General features: G+C 45.4%; 1 protein-coding gene across 1 annotated transcript in view; it reads right to left on the bottom strand.

Moving 5' to 3' along the window:
• Positions 1-1,698: 1,698 nt before the first annotated feature.
• Positions 1,699-18,020, bottom strand: part of NIPAL2 (NIPA like domain containing 2) — a 55,469-nt gene continuing 39,147 nt past the window's right edge. Inside the window, exons 9-11 of the mRNA XM_035125965.2 lie at positions 15,710-15,773; positions 11,289-11,383; positions 1,699-10,918 (exon numbers count right to left, since the gene is read on the bottom strand). Of these exons, the coding sequence (XP_034981856.1) occupies positions 10,824-10,918; positions 11,289-11,383; positions 15,710-15,773 (254 nt within the window). The 3' untranslated portion in view covers positions 1,699-10,823. The remainder of the gene's footprint in view (positions 10,919-11,288; positions 11,384-15,709; positions 15,774-18,020) is intronic.

The following is an 18,020-nucleotide window of genomic DNA, read 5'->3' as shown; positions in this document are numbered from 1 at the left end:
CCGAAAAAACCATTTCTGAATATTTAAACAGTGATAGTATTAATGGAGAGAGGCAATTGCCTGAGATGTATCTTTTGAGTGCAGTACTCACCTTATTTTGGTGATTGTAGGTTGTTTTAAATTAGTTATTGATAACAATGAATGGTTATTGATTATTGATAACAATAATTAGTAATAGTTGTTTGACCACAACTCCCATCAGGCCTTGCTATCTGGTTCTGATGGGAATTGAGACCTCTGTGTATAGGGCGGTATATAAATTCAATAAATAATAAAAACATCTGAAGCACACGTAGATGATGTCAGCTCCCTAAAGCTTCAGACAATGATCTTTCCACCTGAGGTGCTGAGACTTTGGGTCCTTCTGCATGTGTTCTGCTGGTGAGTTAGGGCTCTGGCGTCTTCAGTTAAAAAGGTTAAGGTAATTTAAGAGATCTTGCCTGTCTGTCAGTGACTTTGCAGGTTCAGAGTAGACACTGTTTGGTTATACAGACAAATAGTCTAGTAGAAGGCAGCTTCCTTTGTCCATACTGAGCTTAATAAAATACCCCTAATTACCGGTTGATGCTTTTGAATTATGGTGCTGGAGGAGACTCTTGAGAGTCCCATGGACTGCAAGAAGATCAAACCTATCCATTCTTAAGGAAATAAGCCCTGAGTGCTCACTGGAAGGACAGATCGCGAAGCTGAGGCTCCAATACTTTGGCCACCTCATGAGAAGAGAAGAATCCTTGGAAAAGACCCTGATGGGAAAGATTGAGGGCACTAGGAGAAGGGGACGACAGAGGACGAGATGGTTGGACAGTGTTCTCGAAGCTACCAACATGAGTTTGACCAAACTGCGGGAGGCAGTGCAAGACAGGAGTGTCTGGCGTGCTATGGTCCATGGGGTCACGAAGAGTCGGACACGACTAAACGACTGAACAACAACAATTACCGGTATGCTGCAGTCATAATAAGCCCCTTGATGCCTTACTTGTTTTCCACAAGTGACACAGTCGATGTCTGAGACTTGAAAGAGCCATTTTTAAAAACTAGAAGATTTATCTCCGTGACTTCTTTGTGGTTGCCAGGATAGGATCTTAATGCTGATGTGAGACCACCGTGCTAAGTGTCAAGAGGTACATAGGGGTTCACAGTTACATCAGGTGTTTTTTCTTCTTCTCACGTTGCATAGTTTTGTTAGATTTGGTCCCAACTTGACCAAGGATTTTTCCAAAATGTCACTATTGTGCAGGTGTGATTCTGTCATATAGGGGCAAGTTCAGATTGTGCAACTGCCCAATGACACTGCCTCCAAAAACCAAAGCTGGACTTTTTTGTGGGAAGGAAAGAGAACTTAAAATCGTGGGATAGCAATTGCTTGCCATAGCGTTGTATAACCTCCCCACAAACAAATTGGCACGGATGTTCCATAAGCAGCCAACATCGTATAACCTCCCCACCAGCTTTGTGCAAACAAATCAGGACAAATGCTTAATAAAGAAGTCTACTAGAAATGACCACCAGCAGTTTGTCTGATCTGGGCTGATTATTGCTATGCTTGGCAGCACTGCCTTGCATGTAAGACCCAGGCCCACACGGCAGACTGTCATATGCAAAACAGCCCATGTGCTCCACACACCTTGAGACTCCCCCTAGATTAGTATCCCCCAATGCAATGTGGCTTTCAAAAGACGTGACCAACCTGCTGCGGTAATGCGGACACTTTGGTTGAGGTGTTTTAGTCTGTTGCCAAGTTTAAAGAATTAACGAAACCAGAACTGCTTTCTGCAAGCCATTTTGTCAGCATATTAATTGCATCCAGGCTTCCCGAATACTTTCGCGGTGCAATAGTTCTTGTAAGTTAGTTGGCAAATATATCAAGGGACTCCAAATTATATCACAAAAATGTATCAAATTAGCTAAGAACTATAACCAGATCTTTCCAAAGGAAAGCAGATGAAGAGATGCATAGGAACACCAGGGCAAGTACAGGGAAGGACTTAAATGTGCTCTGTAATCAGATTTTCGAAAAATCTACTTTTAATCCCACAGAAAGCATGTTGATTGTAACTAAGCAACCTTTACGTGCCATGTGTCTTGAGTTCCTGTTTGCCCATCATCCAGGGGGAGTTAAGAGCAATTGTCAAATGAATGCAGAGTCTGTATAGCTGAATTTTCTTTATAAATTATATGTGTTCATAGTGATTTGGGGGGCATGATGGGGCACGGGGGTGTGGGGACAGGAAGATTAAGAGCCCGTGGCTTCCTGTTCGCTGCAGTTTTCTGCCCACAGACTAACATCTGCAGATCCTTTGATAATGCTTCGTTGCGATTCTATCAAGGTAATTTGATTTTGCTTGCAACTCACATAGGAAGGATTTGTCTCCTTAAGAGGCGGGATATAAATAATTATAATAGATATTTCTTGTTCATAGCATTGGATGTGAACGCAAAGGCTCAGAGAAACTCAGAAGGAGCGTTGGAAGGTTGTTGGATATGAAAAAAGATGGTAGACAAAGATTGGCCAGTGGTCTGAACAAGCAGGGCTCTCCTTATCTTACCAACTTCTGCTTTTTAAAAAAGAACTCTACCTCTCCACCTCTTTCCAGGCTGTGGGCCACTGGGCAAAGCCTTCCCACATGCAATCACATGCAGAACAATGCTTTACAAAAGTCTAATAAATTAGTGAACCAAATGAACACAACAAGGGTTGTTTTTTTAAAGCTGGAACTCACCAGAACTCAGTTCTGGCACTTCTTAGGTAGGCACAGGGGCATAACATGGGGGGGTGCTGGGGGAGGGGCATTGTGCCAGGTGCACAATTTTTGAGTGGGGGTGAACCAGGCACCTCCATGCAGGTGACCCCAGTGTGGCCCTACCCACCTGCCAGGGGCCATGTCAGCCGGTCAGGCTCCCCCCCCAGGGGCTGGAGGGCAAGCGGTTCAGCACAGCCCTGGTCTGCTCTGGTGGGGGTGGGGTCACTCTGGCAGTGGCGGCGAAGGCTGGGCTGACACACCCTGTCTGACATGCACCCACCCCAGGCACTGGCAACCACTGCTACGCCACTAGGTTGGCGCCATGGCCATTATAACACAACATGGGTGCTATTCATGGTGAGTTCTGGCACCTCTTTTTCTAGAAAAATAGCACTGAACATAACCATGTCTGTCCGTCCCCCCCCCCCCCAAATTGCATACTGAGATCCAAAGCAGAAAGAAAGTGAGCCACATATTCCTTTGCCAAGACGTGGGCCCCTCTTACTTAGAAGTCACCCATAGAAACCCATTGCTCAAAGACGTCTACATGCAGATTCCCGCATCTGTTGGGGAATCTACAAGTTTTGGAGGTTGTTGCTTCCCAATCCAGATGGTTTGTCTATGTCTGCTGGGGAATATGCAAATTACTTATTTATGGTTGCAGAAGGCTTTAAAAATGTGTGGATTTTTAAATTCCCAAAGGTCAGGAATGCCTTCTTTTTACAAGATAGATTTGATATAACCCTGCTATTAGGAAAACAGATGTTTGTTGTTGTTTTTTTATTTTGAAGGGGAATTTTAATTGTGTGCTATATTTTATCTTGTAAAAATATCTCCATTTGGTTCCTTTTATTATTATTATTAACAGAATGTATCATTACTGCCTGTGGTGACATTGTTGGAATAATATTGTAGATGGAGCAAACAGACAAACAGATCACATCAGAGCCACTTTTATTAGCTGAAGCAGCCAGGGAAAAAAGCTGCGCTGTAGCCTCAGCCATAAATTTTTAAAGTAAGAGCATTAAAATACTTGCTTGTCCCAGTTGTGCCTCAGGACTCTGGAGGAGGGCAATTTTAGCATATGTAGATAGATCTGTTTTGGAAATGAGGCAATGAAATGCAGCTAAGAGCTTTTATAAGCAGTGAAGGTTATACGTATTCTACCAGCTGTCCCCTGTTCCCTGTTCTAAGGAAAGTGGAGAGTCCTACACATGCTTGGAGTTCTTTGTTTGGGATTTTGCAGCAGCCTGGATGCAAGCGTTGCTGGAGTCCTACAAGTCCCCGGCAACTCACATGGCATTATTCTTAAAGCCAGATCCTAAACATGGCACTTGAGCTTGACAAGACTTGCTTCAAGTGTGCACAACTGTCATAAGATTTTCCCACAGTGCTGAAATTGCTTCATGTGCATACTCTCAAGAGCCCCTGGAGAACTAGACAAACAGTGTGCTTGGGTGCATGGCCATCATGCTCAATGTTCTTTAGGTGGTTGAGGGAAGCAGTTACACATATTCCCCTGTCTCAAAAAACTCTTGTCAACTTTAGTGAGTGCGTGATTTTGGGATACACACAGCTTTCAAGGAATCCAAGCGTGGATTCTAAATGTTTGTTTTCAACGGAAGTTCAACAGAAGAGGCGACCTTCACTTTCATCTGGCAAACATTTCTCCAGCATCCCCCTTCCTCAGGCTGAGAACAACGATTTACCATAGCCAGTAGAAGCTCAACCTGTCTCGCAGTTACGCTTCGACGTGGTCATCTTCAGATCTCTCACCACGCAGGGGTCTATGTGAAAGGAAACACTAGTAACCTCACAAAATGTCAGCAAAAATACATTCTAGTAACTTTACTCCTCAAACGATCTGGCCTGAAACGGACTTTTGGCACACTCTTACTGATTAGCTTATGTTTCTAAAAATAAAATATTTAAGTACGAGTAAATTTTTGGCCTCGTACCAGAAGCAAAATACAGGCTAGATTAGCATAGCAGCTTATTTAACCATATCATGTTGCAAAGGGTAGGATGTTAACCCTCCCCCACCCAACCTTATTTACCGCGTACGTTCTTAGGCTCTGGAATGGTGACATGGGGAAAAGAGGGAATTTTGCTCCCACTTGGGAAACGAGAGAACTTAATAAATGGGAAATGCAGAATCTGTTTGCTTTTGGCATCGTGTGAACCCATTTTGTTTTCGTTACAGGGGCAAAAACTAGGCTAAAGACCGCAGGGCTCTTTGGAGAGTACAAGAAATGGCACACCAGCAAATGGAGTAGAAAAGAATGCCAAGGTTGTCACTCCCCATCAGTGGTTTGGATGGATTTCCTCCTCGGAGAAACATTTAGAGCGCTTGGGGCTAAATTGTGCGCAGGCAACAGGTGGTTTGCTTTACCAAAGGGCATGTGTAATGCTTAAGTGAACGAGAGCCAAGTTCCAGCAGATGTGCTATAGCTCACTCTGCTTGGTGGAAGGATATTTTTCATGTTATGTGTGGAAAAGAGCAGTAACCCTGGTTCACTGGAAGAGGTTTTGGTCGCAAAATAGCCATTAGCAAATGAGTCATCCCAATCACAGAGCAAATCGCTGTAGGCTTCTCACACAGAACACATGCGAAGCTGGACAGCAGAGGAAAGGTCTGTTGGGAATTCGGTCAAAGTAAGCATTTTAGTCATGATATTGCCGTTCGGCTAATTCAAATGATTTGCAATGTAATCCTGGACGCATTGCATTAAAAACAGGAAAGAGTCCTGTGGCACCTTAAAGACTAACAAAAGTGCCTTTGATATTCTTAAAAAAACTTTCTTAGATGTGTGCTTAGGACCAGGGACCCGCCTGCTCTCATTCCCAAGCAGCTGCTTGGTGCTATTGCCGATTTTCTGCTAGGACTGTGTGAATGCAGCCCTGGGATCAGTTGCAAGAGCTATGTGGGCTGGGCTCTTTCTGAGTGATGCTCTTCATCCAGTGTGAGCTGCACATGCAATTTTCTCTCTCTTTTATGCACATGTGCATCCTAGGCAGAGGAATGCAAGCAGGTTCTTGGATTCCTGTTGCATGCTGTAAGGGGGAGAGATTATAGAGAACCTCCCCCTCTCATCAGGAGCAGTTCATCCCCGAGCAGCCATGAAAGTGCGGGGTCTGAAGGGGCTAGTCAGGACACGGAGAGAAAGTGCCAGGTCTCTGGCAGCATGGGAGAGCCCCTGCTCCACAGACGGGAAGAGAAAGAGGCGGAAAGGGAGGACAGGGAAAGAACAGATCGTAAACCCTTTCCCCCGGCACCAGAATTAAGGAGGAGGAGAAAGGGGAGGAGATTCACTGTCCTGCGGCTTTTATGTTGGTCAAAGTCGCGTAAAGGGGCAGTGCCGGATTCTGGATCGGAATGAGCAGACATGCATCCAACAGCTCGTTACACTGTGAATAGAGTGCACCAATAAAGACTGTTAAAAGACAAGCATGTGGAAAGTCGTTACTCTGGAGTAGTTGCAACAACCCTGACACATGCTTTATTCAGAGCAGTAAGTGTGGGTTGTAGCCAGCTCAAGTTTTGCTCTGAGCAGACCCATTGAAATTAATGGACCTAAGTTAGTCATGTTTATTCATCTCGATGGGTTTACACTGAGCAGGGCTAGAATTGGATACAACCTCATGGGTGGAAGTCAACATTGCGCTATTGCGGTCATTCCGTCAACGCAAGCATTTGTCCTCCCCCCATGTGCTATTCTGGGGAGAAGTCCCATTGCACTAGTGTGCCTTATTGAACTGGCTACCATAGGCACAACTGTTTCGTTGAATATTCCCCATGTGTCTAGAAAACATAAGTAATATAGGATGGCATTCACATGTATCCTCCAGTTTCCTCTTCCTGTGCCCAGTTCTTGTTCAGTATGTGGAGCTTCTTCCAGGATGGTGTTGGAGCCAGCAGGATGACATGAAACTCCTCTAAATCTCTTGTGCAAAATAGCTCCTTGTATGGCAGCACACACTCTAGATTCATTAATGTTATGTTAGAGGGAGCTGCAGGGTGACCAGGATGCTGACTTTTTAAGAGCCAACATGGTTGTGGAATGAATGCTGGATTCGCAATTCTGCCAGTACATGGTTTTTTTGAGATGTTTCCACATCTAAATTTCAGGTCCCTCTTGATGATGATGATGATTACAGAATTAATTAGATGAATTGCACATTTAACCAGTTTCAAAAAAACTATATTTCTCCAGCTAAAAACATCAATGCATCAAATTTAGAAGGGTAAAATATAATGCACTTTAGCTTTGAGCAATCTCTGGGAAAGGACAGCACCCAGATATACCTCTGTAAGTGGCAGCAGGCTATGTCAGAATAACAGAGGTGGATACTCCTCCCTTTTGTCAGTCTGTTATTTCCCTCCTAGTGACACCAGCTCCAGGGGCCCAAGCCCTTTTGACACCCCCCCCATGCTTTGGGGGCTGGTGCTGGGCATGTCCAAAAAGCGTGGAGGCTCATTCTCCTCCTGCTGCCGCAGAGGGAAAGGTGGATTGAAATAGCCGCCTGCCAGTGGCACTGCCACTGGCCATTGAAGCCAAGCACTGCCGCGTTCAGCTCCGCCCATGGCTCCTTCCAGTGTCCTGATGTCACACCCACAATGTCTGTCCACCCCATCACCCTCGTAAGCTGGTGCCTTTGGTTCCTCCCCATCACAGCAGCACCCAAAAAGTGAGGCAAAGGGCAATCAGCACAAGGGATTTGGGCGTATTAAAGGGTTGCCACTTTTTCTTCCCTTGTGCCTTTTAATAGCAGCTGTAACCTGCAGCCTGCTGGCAGGTGATAATCCATGTCTCCATGGCATGCAAAGCTGCACCTACTGATTCCTGCAGCTTAAGCTGCTGTGAAAGGCACAGGCACAACTAAGAAACACACACACACACACACACACAATCACTTGACAAGCCTGTAGTACTGTGCCAACACAAGGGTGAGCCAGTGCTAGTAAGGTTGCAGTAAGTCTTTTTGGGGTTGCGGCAACAGAGCAGAACGAGACGATAAGCTTCAGCCATCACACTAGAAGAGGGAGAATATTTGACTCACAGCGCTTCACTATAATGACAGGTTATATTCAATATGTAGGAACCAAACAATGACCTCATTTGACCATGAAATCAGGAGGGTGCTAAAAGGTGCAGGCAATTTTCCAGCGAGGGCTTAAGCCACAGAGAAAGTGACTGAGCAGATGGCTTGATGCGGAATGCAGTTACAGTCCCTCCTACCATTCTGATGTTCTGCCTTTGCTTCAGCCATGAAGTCAAGGCCTAGACCAGGCATCCCCAAACTGCGGCCCTCCAGATGTTTTGGCCTACAACTCCCATGATCCCTAGCTAGCAGGACCAATGGTCAGGGAAGATGGGAATTGTAGTCCAAAACATCTGGAGGGCCGAAGTTTGGGGATGCCTGGCCTAGACCAGAGCTTTCCAAACTTTTCATGTTGGTGACACACTTTTTAGACATGCATCATTTCACAACACAGTAATTCAGTTTTACTAGCAACCTGGAGATTAAACCTAACCCTTTCCCAGCCCTGGGAGGAGTGTGGGGAGCATTTGCACGACACACCTACACACTGCAGCTGACAAACTAACGTGTCGCGACACACAGTTTGGAAAGCTCCAGCCTAGATTCTACAATTCGATGAACATGTTGATGTTATCCTTCAACATCTGTGCATGCACTTGCCAATCTTGCAGTTACGAGTTCTGCTGCTCCTGGAGCAAACCTCATCATCTGCCCTAGACGGATCTGCTTGTGGCTGTCTTTACAACATTTGTCAACTGCAGCAACAGCACGGCAATTGGCAATTGTTCTGATAGCTGACACCCATAGGCACATATTCAGAACGGAAAACTTGGCACTAAGAACAGCACATTTCTTTGAACGGCTCAGCATGCCCAGAAATATGCTTAAACTCTTGTCTCTTTAATATAGCAAGCTAAAAAAAATGATTGTGGATGAGAAACACTAATGCCATATGAACGCCGCTGGCAGGCAGTAAATACATCACAAACATTCTGAATTTTAGTTAGCATCTGAAGCACAGATGAGCTGTATTCTATGTGAAAAATATATCAAGCATCTTAAACGGAATTGCCAGGTTTCCATCCCGTTATCTTCCTTGTATATAGTATTGTCTTGGGTTGCCTATAGGGGAAATCCTGGAAAGTCAGCAATTCCATTCATGGCAATTAAGGTAAATCTCCACAACCAGCACCTAGTGGCAATGTGTGTGTGATGGTCCCACCCTGTTCGTACACCATTAAAATTGGTGCTCTAATAATGCAGGGTGGTGGTGGTTGTGACATAGTGCAGATGCCTCCACTTATCCCTCCGACCTCATGTGCCGGTCAGTAGGAAATCCTGCCCACCACAGAGGAAACATCTTCAGCCATTGACTTTGGGGAAAGTTTCTAATGATAGGGGTTAAAAAAAAATACAAATCTGATTGCTTTCTACACATGGCTTTGAATCCAAACTTGGATGCGTAGAAACTGTGATTGGAAGGGAAATAGTGCTGTTCTGCAAATGTTTAAGGGTTTGCGGAGTACTCTAATTGGTAGGTCCTACAGCAGTTCACTGTGGGTTAAACCACTGAGCCTAGGGCAGGCATCCCCAAACTTCGGCCCTCCAGATGTTTTGGACTACAATTCCCATCTTCCCCGACCACTGGTCCTGTTAGCTAGGGATCATGGGAGTTGTAGGCCAAAACATCTGGAGGGCTGCAGTTTGGGGATGCCTGGCCTAGGGCTTGCCGATCAGAAGGTCGGCGGTTTGAATCCCTGTGACAGGGTGAGCTCTCGTTGCTCAGTCCCAGCTCCTGCCAACCTAGCAGTTCGAAAGCATGTCAAAGTGCAAGTAAATAAATAGGTACCATTACAGTGGGAAGGCAAACGGCATTTCCGTGTGTTGCTCTGGTTCGCCAGAAGCGGCTTAGTCATGCTGGGCACATGTCCTGGAAGCTGTACGCCGGCTCCCTCGGCCAATAACGTGAGATGAGCGCCGCAACCCCAGAGTTGGTCACGACTGGACCAAATGGTCAGGGGTCCCTTTACCTTTACGGCAGTTCTCAAGAGCTTTTGTGTCTTCTTGCATAAGCAGAACAACCATTTTCGATTTAGCTTGCCTTTTCCAGATTATCCAAGGTGTGAAGCATTGCTTGGGCAATGCAAGTCCAGGATCCAGGAGGAATAATTATTCCAGGTGACTTAACACTGAGTGTGAGGATGTGCTCTTTGTAGGATGGCTTATGTGTCTTACTTTACAGAGAATACCCCTCTTCTTCAAAGGCTGGGGATCTGGCACCCTCTAGGTGCTGTGTCTGAAGATCGGTTATAAGCCAAGCCTCTGTCTGAAGGCCTGTCTGGTCCAAGTCTGGTTTAAAGACAAACATCCATGAAAAGGGACAACAGGGTCCTCTAAGTTGGTTGCCCATCAACAATTAGCAGTATGGACAGCAGCCTGAGCAGGCAGGCAAGTTACCTTGTGACAATCTTCCCCAGTATGGCAATTTCTATTTAAATTACAGCAATTATTTCTAAATTTGCATCTAAACATAGAATTAGCCCTTTTAATGAAAATTTGTGTCCTCTTGTCCTGTCTGTGATGCATTTCGGGGGTTTTTTTTGGGGGGGGAATGTGTGATGTGTCAGTGGCCACCATAGTTCAGGCGCAATTCTGATTTGCTGCCCTTGTGTTGTTCCACTCAAATGGAAATCAAGGAGACTGTTTGCACAGTTGTGTGTTTATCTCATCCCTGCCCGCCCTTGAGCCACTTTGGCTGCAGAAAAGCAAGGAAGAACCGCTGCAGAAGGAAAACACCCTGGGCCCATTTAATGACTGCTTGCTTGCTTCTTCTTTTTTTCAGGCACAATAGCTGGCTTAAACTGCAATGCATTTGTGATAGCCAGGGGATCCTCAAAGAGGATTAAATAACTATAAGAACTGTCAGGGTAAAATAACTTGACACGTAATGAACAAGTGTGATAAAAGGGTGGTGTTGAATACGAAGCCAATAAATGGAAAGCTTCTCTTGTTAACTGGAATTTAAAATGCTCTATTCTCTTAGCTTTGAGTCTTTACAGAGTCACCTTCGTTACATAAAGAGCCGTAGGATAAGCTGGTTGAATCTGGCTGTATTTTACTCCTCATCTCCTTTCCTGTGACATTAAAAGAAGAAGAAGTTTAAAAAGAAGAAGAAGAAGAAGTACTCAGCGCAACAATGATAAATCAAATCTAACAAGTTTAATTATGTTCCTCTTAAAAGGCTTCTCACTGCAGGCTTCATTTTGTTTTGCTATGATAGACTGTGGCAATGGGATGGAAGTCATTCGGGGTGGGGGGTGGTTAAAAAGAAAAATCTACTGGAAATGGGAAGAGAAATTAAGGGAAAACCAATTTTTATGAAACATGATTGGAAGAGCTATCTGATGTGGGTTTGTTTTTTCCCCTTTGAACATTCTGCTCATGGATGCTTTTCAGCTGTGTGGATAGGGATGACAGGCAAAATACTTCCAGGATAAAACTTACCAGGAATGTGTCCATAGTCGATATAAAAACTTCTCAAACATTCCTTGCCTCTTTTCCGTGTGAGTATAAACACCCCAACAAACGATAGAAAACACCTGCAGAAGCATCGTCAAAGTCACAAAGTCATACGAAAAGAGAGTGCCCAAGGTAACCACAGTATAATTATGGGCCCTGCTGGCAAGGAAAGCCAAATTGCTTCAGGGAGGTCTGGAGATCTAGGCCACGTGGAAGGAGCCTGTGACACAACTCTTCCCACAAGGCTGAGAAGAGGAGGGCCGTCTTAAGCCCATCCAGTGCCGTGGCGCAAAGGTCCCTCCAGCGCCCCCCTCTGAAAGCGCATCACCGAAGCGATCATGCTGAGGCAGCCGCCCTTCTATGAGCTGGTGGGCTACAGGCAGCCCCCTCCCGCCTTGCTGGCCAAACCAACTCCTGAGCAGCCAGACTTTGCTCCAGAGCCTCTCCAAGGACCCAGGAGTGCCAAGGTGACCGCGGCAGCAGCGGGAGGCCACCTCCGAGGACTCTGCGCCATGCCTCCTTCTCCTTCCCCCAGCGCTTGGTTCTGCTCAGTCGAGCTTCGCCACCAGCGTGCGCACTGCGGGACAAGCAAAAGCTGCTTGGGCGCTGTGCGCATGCTGGTGGCGAAGCTCAACTGAGCGGAGCCCAGCGCGGGGGAAAGGAGAAGGAGGTGCGGCACGGAGTCCTCGGAGAAGGAGTGAGATGCGGCGCAGCCTCTCAGCTAGTGGAGCGCAGTTCTGGCCAGACCGCCAGAACTCCACGCTCACTTGGGCCTCTAGTGCCCGGCGCCGTGGTTCACCACGCCACTAGCCTCTATGGCTAGGACGGGCCTGGAGAAGAGTGACCAAATGATGGGGAGGGAGGGAGGGAATAGGCTTGTTCAGGCATCCCCAAACTTCGGCCCTCCAGATGTTTTGGACTACAATTCCCATCTTCCCCGACCACTGGTCCTGTTAGCTAGGGATCATGGGAGTTGTAGGCCAAAACATCTGGAGGGCTGCAGTTTGGGGGTGCCTGGGCTTGTTGATTAATGAAATCTACAGACCCGCTATTCTCTTCAGTTTTAGCATCATAACCTTCTAAAACCAGAAACTAAGGGGTCTGTCATAAAAGGTAAGGGTGCCAGGTCTGCTCTGGTCACTAAAGTCCAAGCATTTATTGTATTACTCCAGCAGTGAACATAAGAACACCTTGAGGGATCTGGTCCAGCATCCTGTTCTCAGGGTGGTCAAACAGATGCCTGGGGGATCTGCCCTCAAGCAGGACCCGAACTTGTTTGAACCTCTTTTAAAGCCACCCAATCAGTATGTGAAGCAGCTGGCTGGCATATAGTAAGCCTGCAACATACGCCAGGGTTCCATTCCAGGGATCGTGCCTACAGCCAAAATTGTGCACAGTGCTCACTTTTATGGTGAAATGCCACTGAAAAAACATCCACTGTCTAGTGCTGTGGTAGTTTCACCTCTGGAGAACTTGAGCGTGGTGAAAGCACGGCCTTCAGGCTGTGTTATCCCGTGCCACTGATGTGTGTGTATATGTGTGTGTATATGTGAGGGGGCATGTGGGAGAATAAATAGCATCTGTCCTGTCTAAGGATGGACAAATCTGTCAATTTTGGTTTCTCTTACACACACACACACACACACACACACACACACACAGTCTTCATGGAAATTCATCAGCATTTTAGTTTGAATTTCTCTTAATACACACATTTTTGTATGCAACTTTCTTCAACACAATGCATTTCTGTATGCTATTTTCACCAATGCATGCCTTTTTATGCAGTTTCCCCAGTACATATACAGTTGTATACTTTACTTGGCTGGAGAACTGTGCTGTAAAATTCAGAGACGTGTGAATTTTGGAGGATAGCTGTGTTTCAGCTCACTTTTTGTTTTGGAAAATTTAATAAGCTTGCTTTCAAATGTGAATTTCTCCTCCATCCCTAGTCCTGTCTGTGGACATGTGTGAAGCAATGCAGTCTGAGGAATTCTACTAGCCGAGCCATAATTCTGTGAGATTTCTTAACGGAACGTATCAGCAAGTGGAAGCTTAGTCTCCATTCACTGAGATCAAAATCTCACACAGCACTTTTGAGGCAGTCTTACACAGTATCTTGTTCCCTTGGGGAAGTTGCTTCCACCTGGTTTCTCTTCACACCCTGGCTCCAACATCTAGCACAATTGGCAATCTGGGTCCTCCCTATTGTGCAGAGATTTTCCATGGCAACAGCATTTAGCATCTTTCTTCCTCCTCCTCCTCCTCCTCCCGGTGTGTCTCAGTGTGTGCTACATTCACCATTTGATTACCACGGTTGGACTTTGAGACTGCATCGCTTCAACTGACTTGCATTTATGTCCTAGTGCTTTAAAGTGAGTAAACATGTATTCTTAGGGAGGGGCCATAATTCAATGATAAAAAACCACGTGGTTTACACACCGAATGCCACTGGAGAACCAGTGCTATTCAATGCAATGTTGAATTCAATCATCCAAAACTCTGACTCAACATAAAGCTGTTTCCTGTGTTTCTTTAGATTATTTACTTATAAGAGAATTTTTAGACCTTCATCCTATAATCTCAAGGTAGATTAGAGTGCAATAAAACAGTAAAACAGCACTACATTTATAAGCTTATAAGCTTATGATCAGGATTTTGTTGCTCTTAATTCTGTGTTTTGCTTTGTATCGTGCCTTGCTTTCTTTCAGATACATAACAAATCTTTCTCGTCCCCATCATCCACTACCCAGCATTGGTGTGCAAACTCTCCACAAAGGAAATACACAGAAACTTGCCTTCCACCAGGTCAGACTATTTTGTCCCTCTGGCTGCCTCTCACCTCTGCCTGGCAGAGCTTTCCGGGGTCTTAAGCAATGACTTCCCACATCACTAGCAACCCAATCTCTTTACTTGGAGATGCAAGGAACTGAACAAGACCTTCTGTATGCTAGAACATAATGCCTCACCGCTAACCTTAAGGCCCAGTCCTGAACTGGGATGATTGAACACCAATGCAGCGAGAATAAAACGTTGATCTACCACTTTTCAGGTTGGTTCTTGAAGGGGTTTAATATATATATATATATAAAGGTGTAAGCTTTTCAAGTTCCTGAAGGAGTGTTTTACTGTGAAATGTGTGGAGCTACAATAAGTGAGAAGTCCATCAGTGAGAACTGTTCTCTGTTTTGTTCTGTTCATCAGGAGGATTCAAGTGACAAGCTGTAGGTGGTATACGCCACAAGTGAAATGTAGCCATCCAGAAGTGCCCTATTTAAGATAATCTGTAGTCTACCTCATATATATTGTTATAGGTAGGTAGCCGTGTTGGTCTGGCGTGCGCCTTCAGCTCTCTATATAGGACAAACAGGCCAAGCCTTACGCCAAAGGATAAATGGACATAAATCTGACATCAGGAATCACAAGACAGAGAAACCTGTAGGACAGGCATGTCAAACCTGCGGCCCTCCAGATGTTTTGGACTACAATTCCCATCTTCCCCAACCACTGGTCCTGCTAGCTAGGGATCATGAGAGTTGTAGGCCAAAACATCTGGAGGGCCGCAGGTTTGACATGCCTGCTGTAGGAGAACACTTCAATCTCCCAGGACATTCTATACAAGATCTCAAAGTAGCTGTCTTATTACAAAAGAATTTCAGAAATAGACTGGAAAGAGAAGTTGCTGAACTGCAACTCATTACCAAACTTAAAACCATGGAGAGACCTGGTCTGAATAAAGACATTGGTTTCTTATCTCATTATACATGATAAAGCTATCTTTAGCCATCTCACACCTTGCTTTTTCCTGTAAGACCAATTGCAGTCGTTAACTCAACGAGTTTCCACACCTATCAATCAAACACCCATTCCCACCACCCTTCTGAGTAATACCCCTCCCAACCCTCTCACTATATATAAGGGCCTGGAGACTTCTGTTTCAGTGTACACGAAAGCTCATACCAATGACAAACTTAGTTGGTCTCTAAGGTGCTACTGGAAGGAATTTTTTATTTTTGTTTCATAGATATTGGTTTATCCATGGTCAATGGCCAGAGTTGATGGGATCTGTACTCCTGCAACACCCAGAAGGTGACACATTCCCCATCCCTGATAAACACAATGAAAAGTTCACCCCCCACCGGCACAAGCCCTATAACTGTTTAGCCTATTCAGTCAGGTTGCAACACGACTGGTTCCATTTCCTTTCATTCGTGGAATGGGAGCCACAGTCAAGGTGACTCCTTACGATGTTGCCCTCCTTAGCTGTAATCAGAAAGGCAGAGCCAGCCAGCCCTCGTGCACCCATGGATTGGATTGGCCATGTATCCTTGCTTTTCTCAATATTGTTACATTTGCTTAAATGCCTTATAACCAACGTGAGTAAAGTATACAAGGAATATGCTTACCCAAAGAGAAACATGAAGCCACTCAGCAAACCAGTACCTCGGAATTCCTCATAAAATATGGCCCCTGGATTGAGACAAACCAAAAACAGCAACTCTTGAATAGCAGTTAGACTTGACAGGAACTTAAAGGTATTATTTTCTATATGGAGAGACCCATCCAAATTGCTTGCTTCCACCACCGAGGCTGCATCCTGGCCATTCAGAGTGGTGGCAGCAGATGGGGGAGGCCAGGCACATTGGCCCAATTGCCAACTGGTACCAGTGGTGGTACCACTGTGGGTTAAACCACAGAGCCTAGGACTTGCCGATCAGAAGGTCGGCGGTTTGAATCCCCGCGACGGGGTGAGCTCCCGTTGCTCGGTCCCAGCTCCTGCCAACCTAGCAGTTCGAAAGCACGTCAAAGTGCAAGTAGATAAATAGGTACCGCTACAGCGGGAAGGTAAACAGCGTTTCCGTGTGCTGCTCTGGTTCTCCAGAAGCTGCTTTGTCATGCTGGCCACATGACCTGGAAGCTGTACACCGGCTCCCTCGGCCAATAACGTGAGATGAGCCCCACAGCCCCACAGTCGGTCATGCCTGGACCTAATGGTCAGGGGTCCCTTTACCTTTACCAGTGGTGGAGCATGTTTTTGCCTACACAAAGTCCTAAATTTAGCTTTTTGCATCTCTGGCTAAAATGATCCGGTTGCTAGTGATGTGGGAAATCTCTGCTTAATGTACTGGGAAGCTCTGCCAGCCAGCATCCTCAGAATGCGTTTTGGAGCTTTCCATTAGCCTCCACGGGTGGGAAACCCACCGGCAGGTCTTCCGCCTGCCCACACATTTGGTCATGATTTGCTAAATGCGCACCACCAGCATACTTGTTGATTCATGCTAAGTTTGGCTTCGCATTACGTGCGAACTGAGCCTCTCAGCCCCACTGGTTGAATGGGGATACATCTTGACCTATGATTAAAAATTTAGTTACAACAATTATCATGATTAAAGCCTGAAATTTTAATTCCTTTGCCAAATTTCATGCCAATTGGTCATGTAGTATTAAAGATAATGAGTGCTAAATTTCAGATGACCAGTCCAGCATAATCTTAATGATAAGAGTGCCTGGGCCAGAATAACAGTTGCAGATATGCCAGGAGCAAATGTCTATTTCTGTTCCTTATAGCTTGCTAGGCTATTTTACTAATTGCCCAATAGCTGCATGAACCTGGCAGGCTCCCATGGCAGCAGGCTGGGAACTCTTCCTAATGCTAATTGATCTGCAAAGGAGCCCTTGACATGGCCAATAATTAATAACAATGCTAACTGTTTTATGTTAACAAACCTGGCATATATGGGTGAAGGGTAAGTCCCTTCATTTTAGTTTCTAATGGGACTTTGTTTAGGTCAAATTCGGTATGAGTAAGGATATTTAGCAGTTGGCCCAGAAGTGCACACCATCAAATTCTCCATTTGGTTACATCATTACAGCTGTTTTGGGTCAATCTTTCCTCTGGATCATACAGCACAGGCCTATTTTAATCCAGCTGCTGAACCAATCCATATTTTTAAGCTTTGGTGAGCTCCGAATAAGTAATTGACATAAACTAATGGAATTTCTGTATGCAGATCTCCTGAAAACCAATGACAGAGGAGGCCCCTGTGTGTGTGTTAAAGGGGTCATAAAAGTTATAGTAACAATAACTTCTTGGCTCACTGCAAATGCGGCATATTGGTCCCACTTTGCTTGCTTGTTCTTAACTACACCATACAATCCCAGGGAACTGGAGTCTCTTTTCAATCATACCCAGTTCAAAAGTTCTCACCCAGGATAAAATGTTAATAGCTTAAAATGGCTTTGGATTCATTCTAATTCCTTCGCTGTAGCCTAGCACGTAAAGCCTGCTGAAACAGAATATACACTCTGACCGCTGCGGAGCACAGCTGGTTGTTATCTTAAGGGCTTGCTTCATTGCTGAAATTACTTTAGCAGGTAAGAGAATGAGAAGCCAATGTGAACATGGGGAAAACATTCGTTGCATGTCACTGCAGGTACCTGTAATAAAAACCAGTAAAGCAGGATGGATGGGGAAGGTCAACCCTGAGAAAACGACGTTTTGATGACAGTGGACTCTTGTCCCCGCTAAGTCATAACCGAAATGTATCTCTGAACGCTGGGCAGGCTCCAGCCTCAAAGGAGCATTTTTACATCCCATAGATTTAAATGAGACTTGAACACATATTTGACTCTCTATCTTTGCCATCAGTGGAACTTGCAAAGTGATTTACTCTGACTGCATCGTGCCTGCCATATACGATGCTAAGCAAATGCTCA

This window comes from Zootoca vivipara, chromosome 8 (genome assembly GCF_963506605.1).
Source record: "Zootoca vivipara chromosome 8, rZooViv1.1, whole genome shotgun sequence".
NCBI classification, from domain to species: domain Eukaryota; kingdom Metazoa; phylum Chordata; class Lepidosauria; order Squamata; family Lacertidae; genus Zootoca; species Zootoca vivipara.
This window is presented reverse-complemented; position numbering and strand designations above follow the sequence as displayed.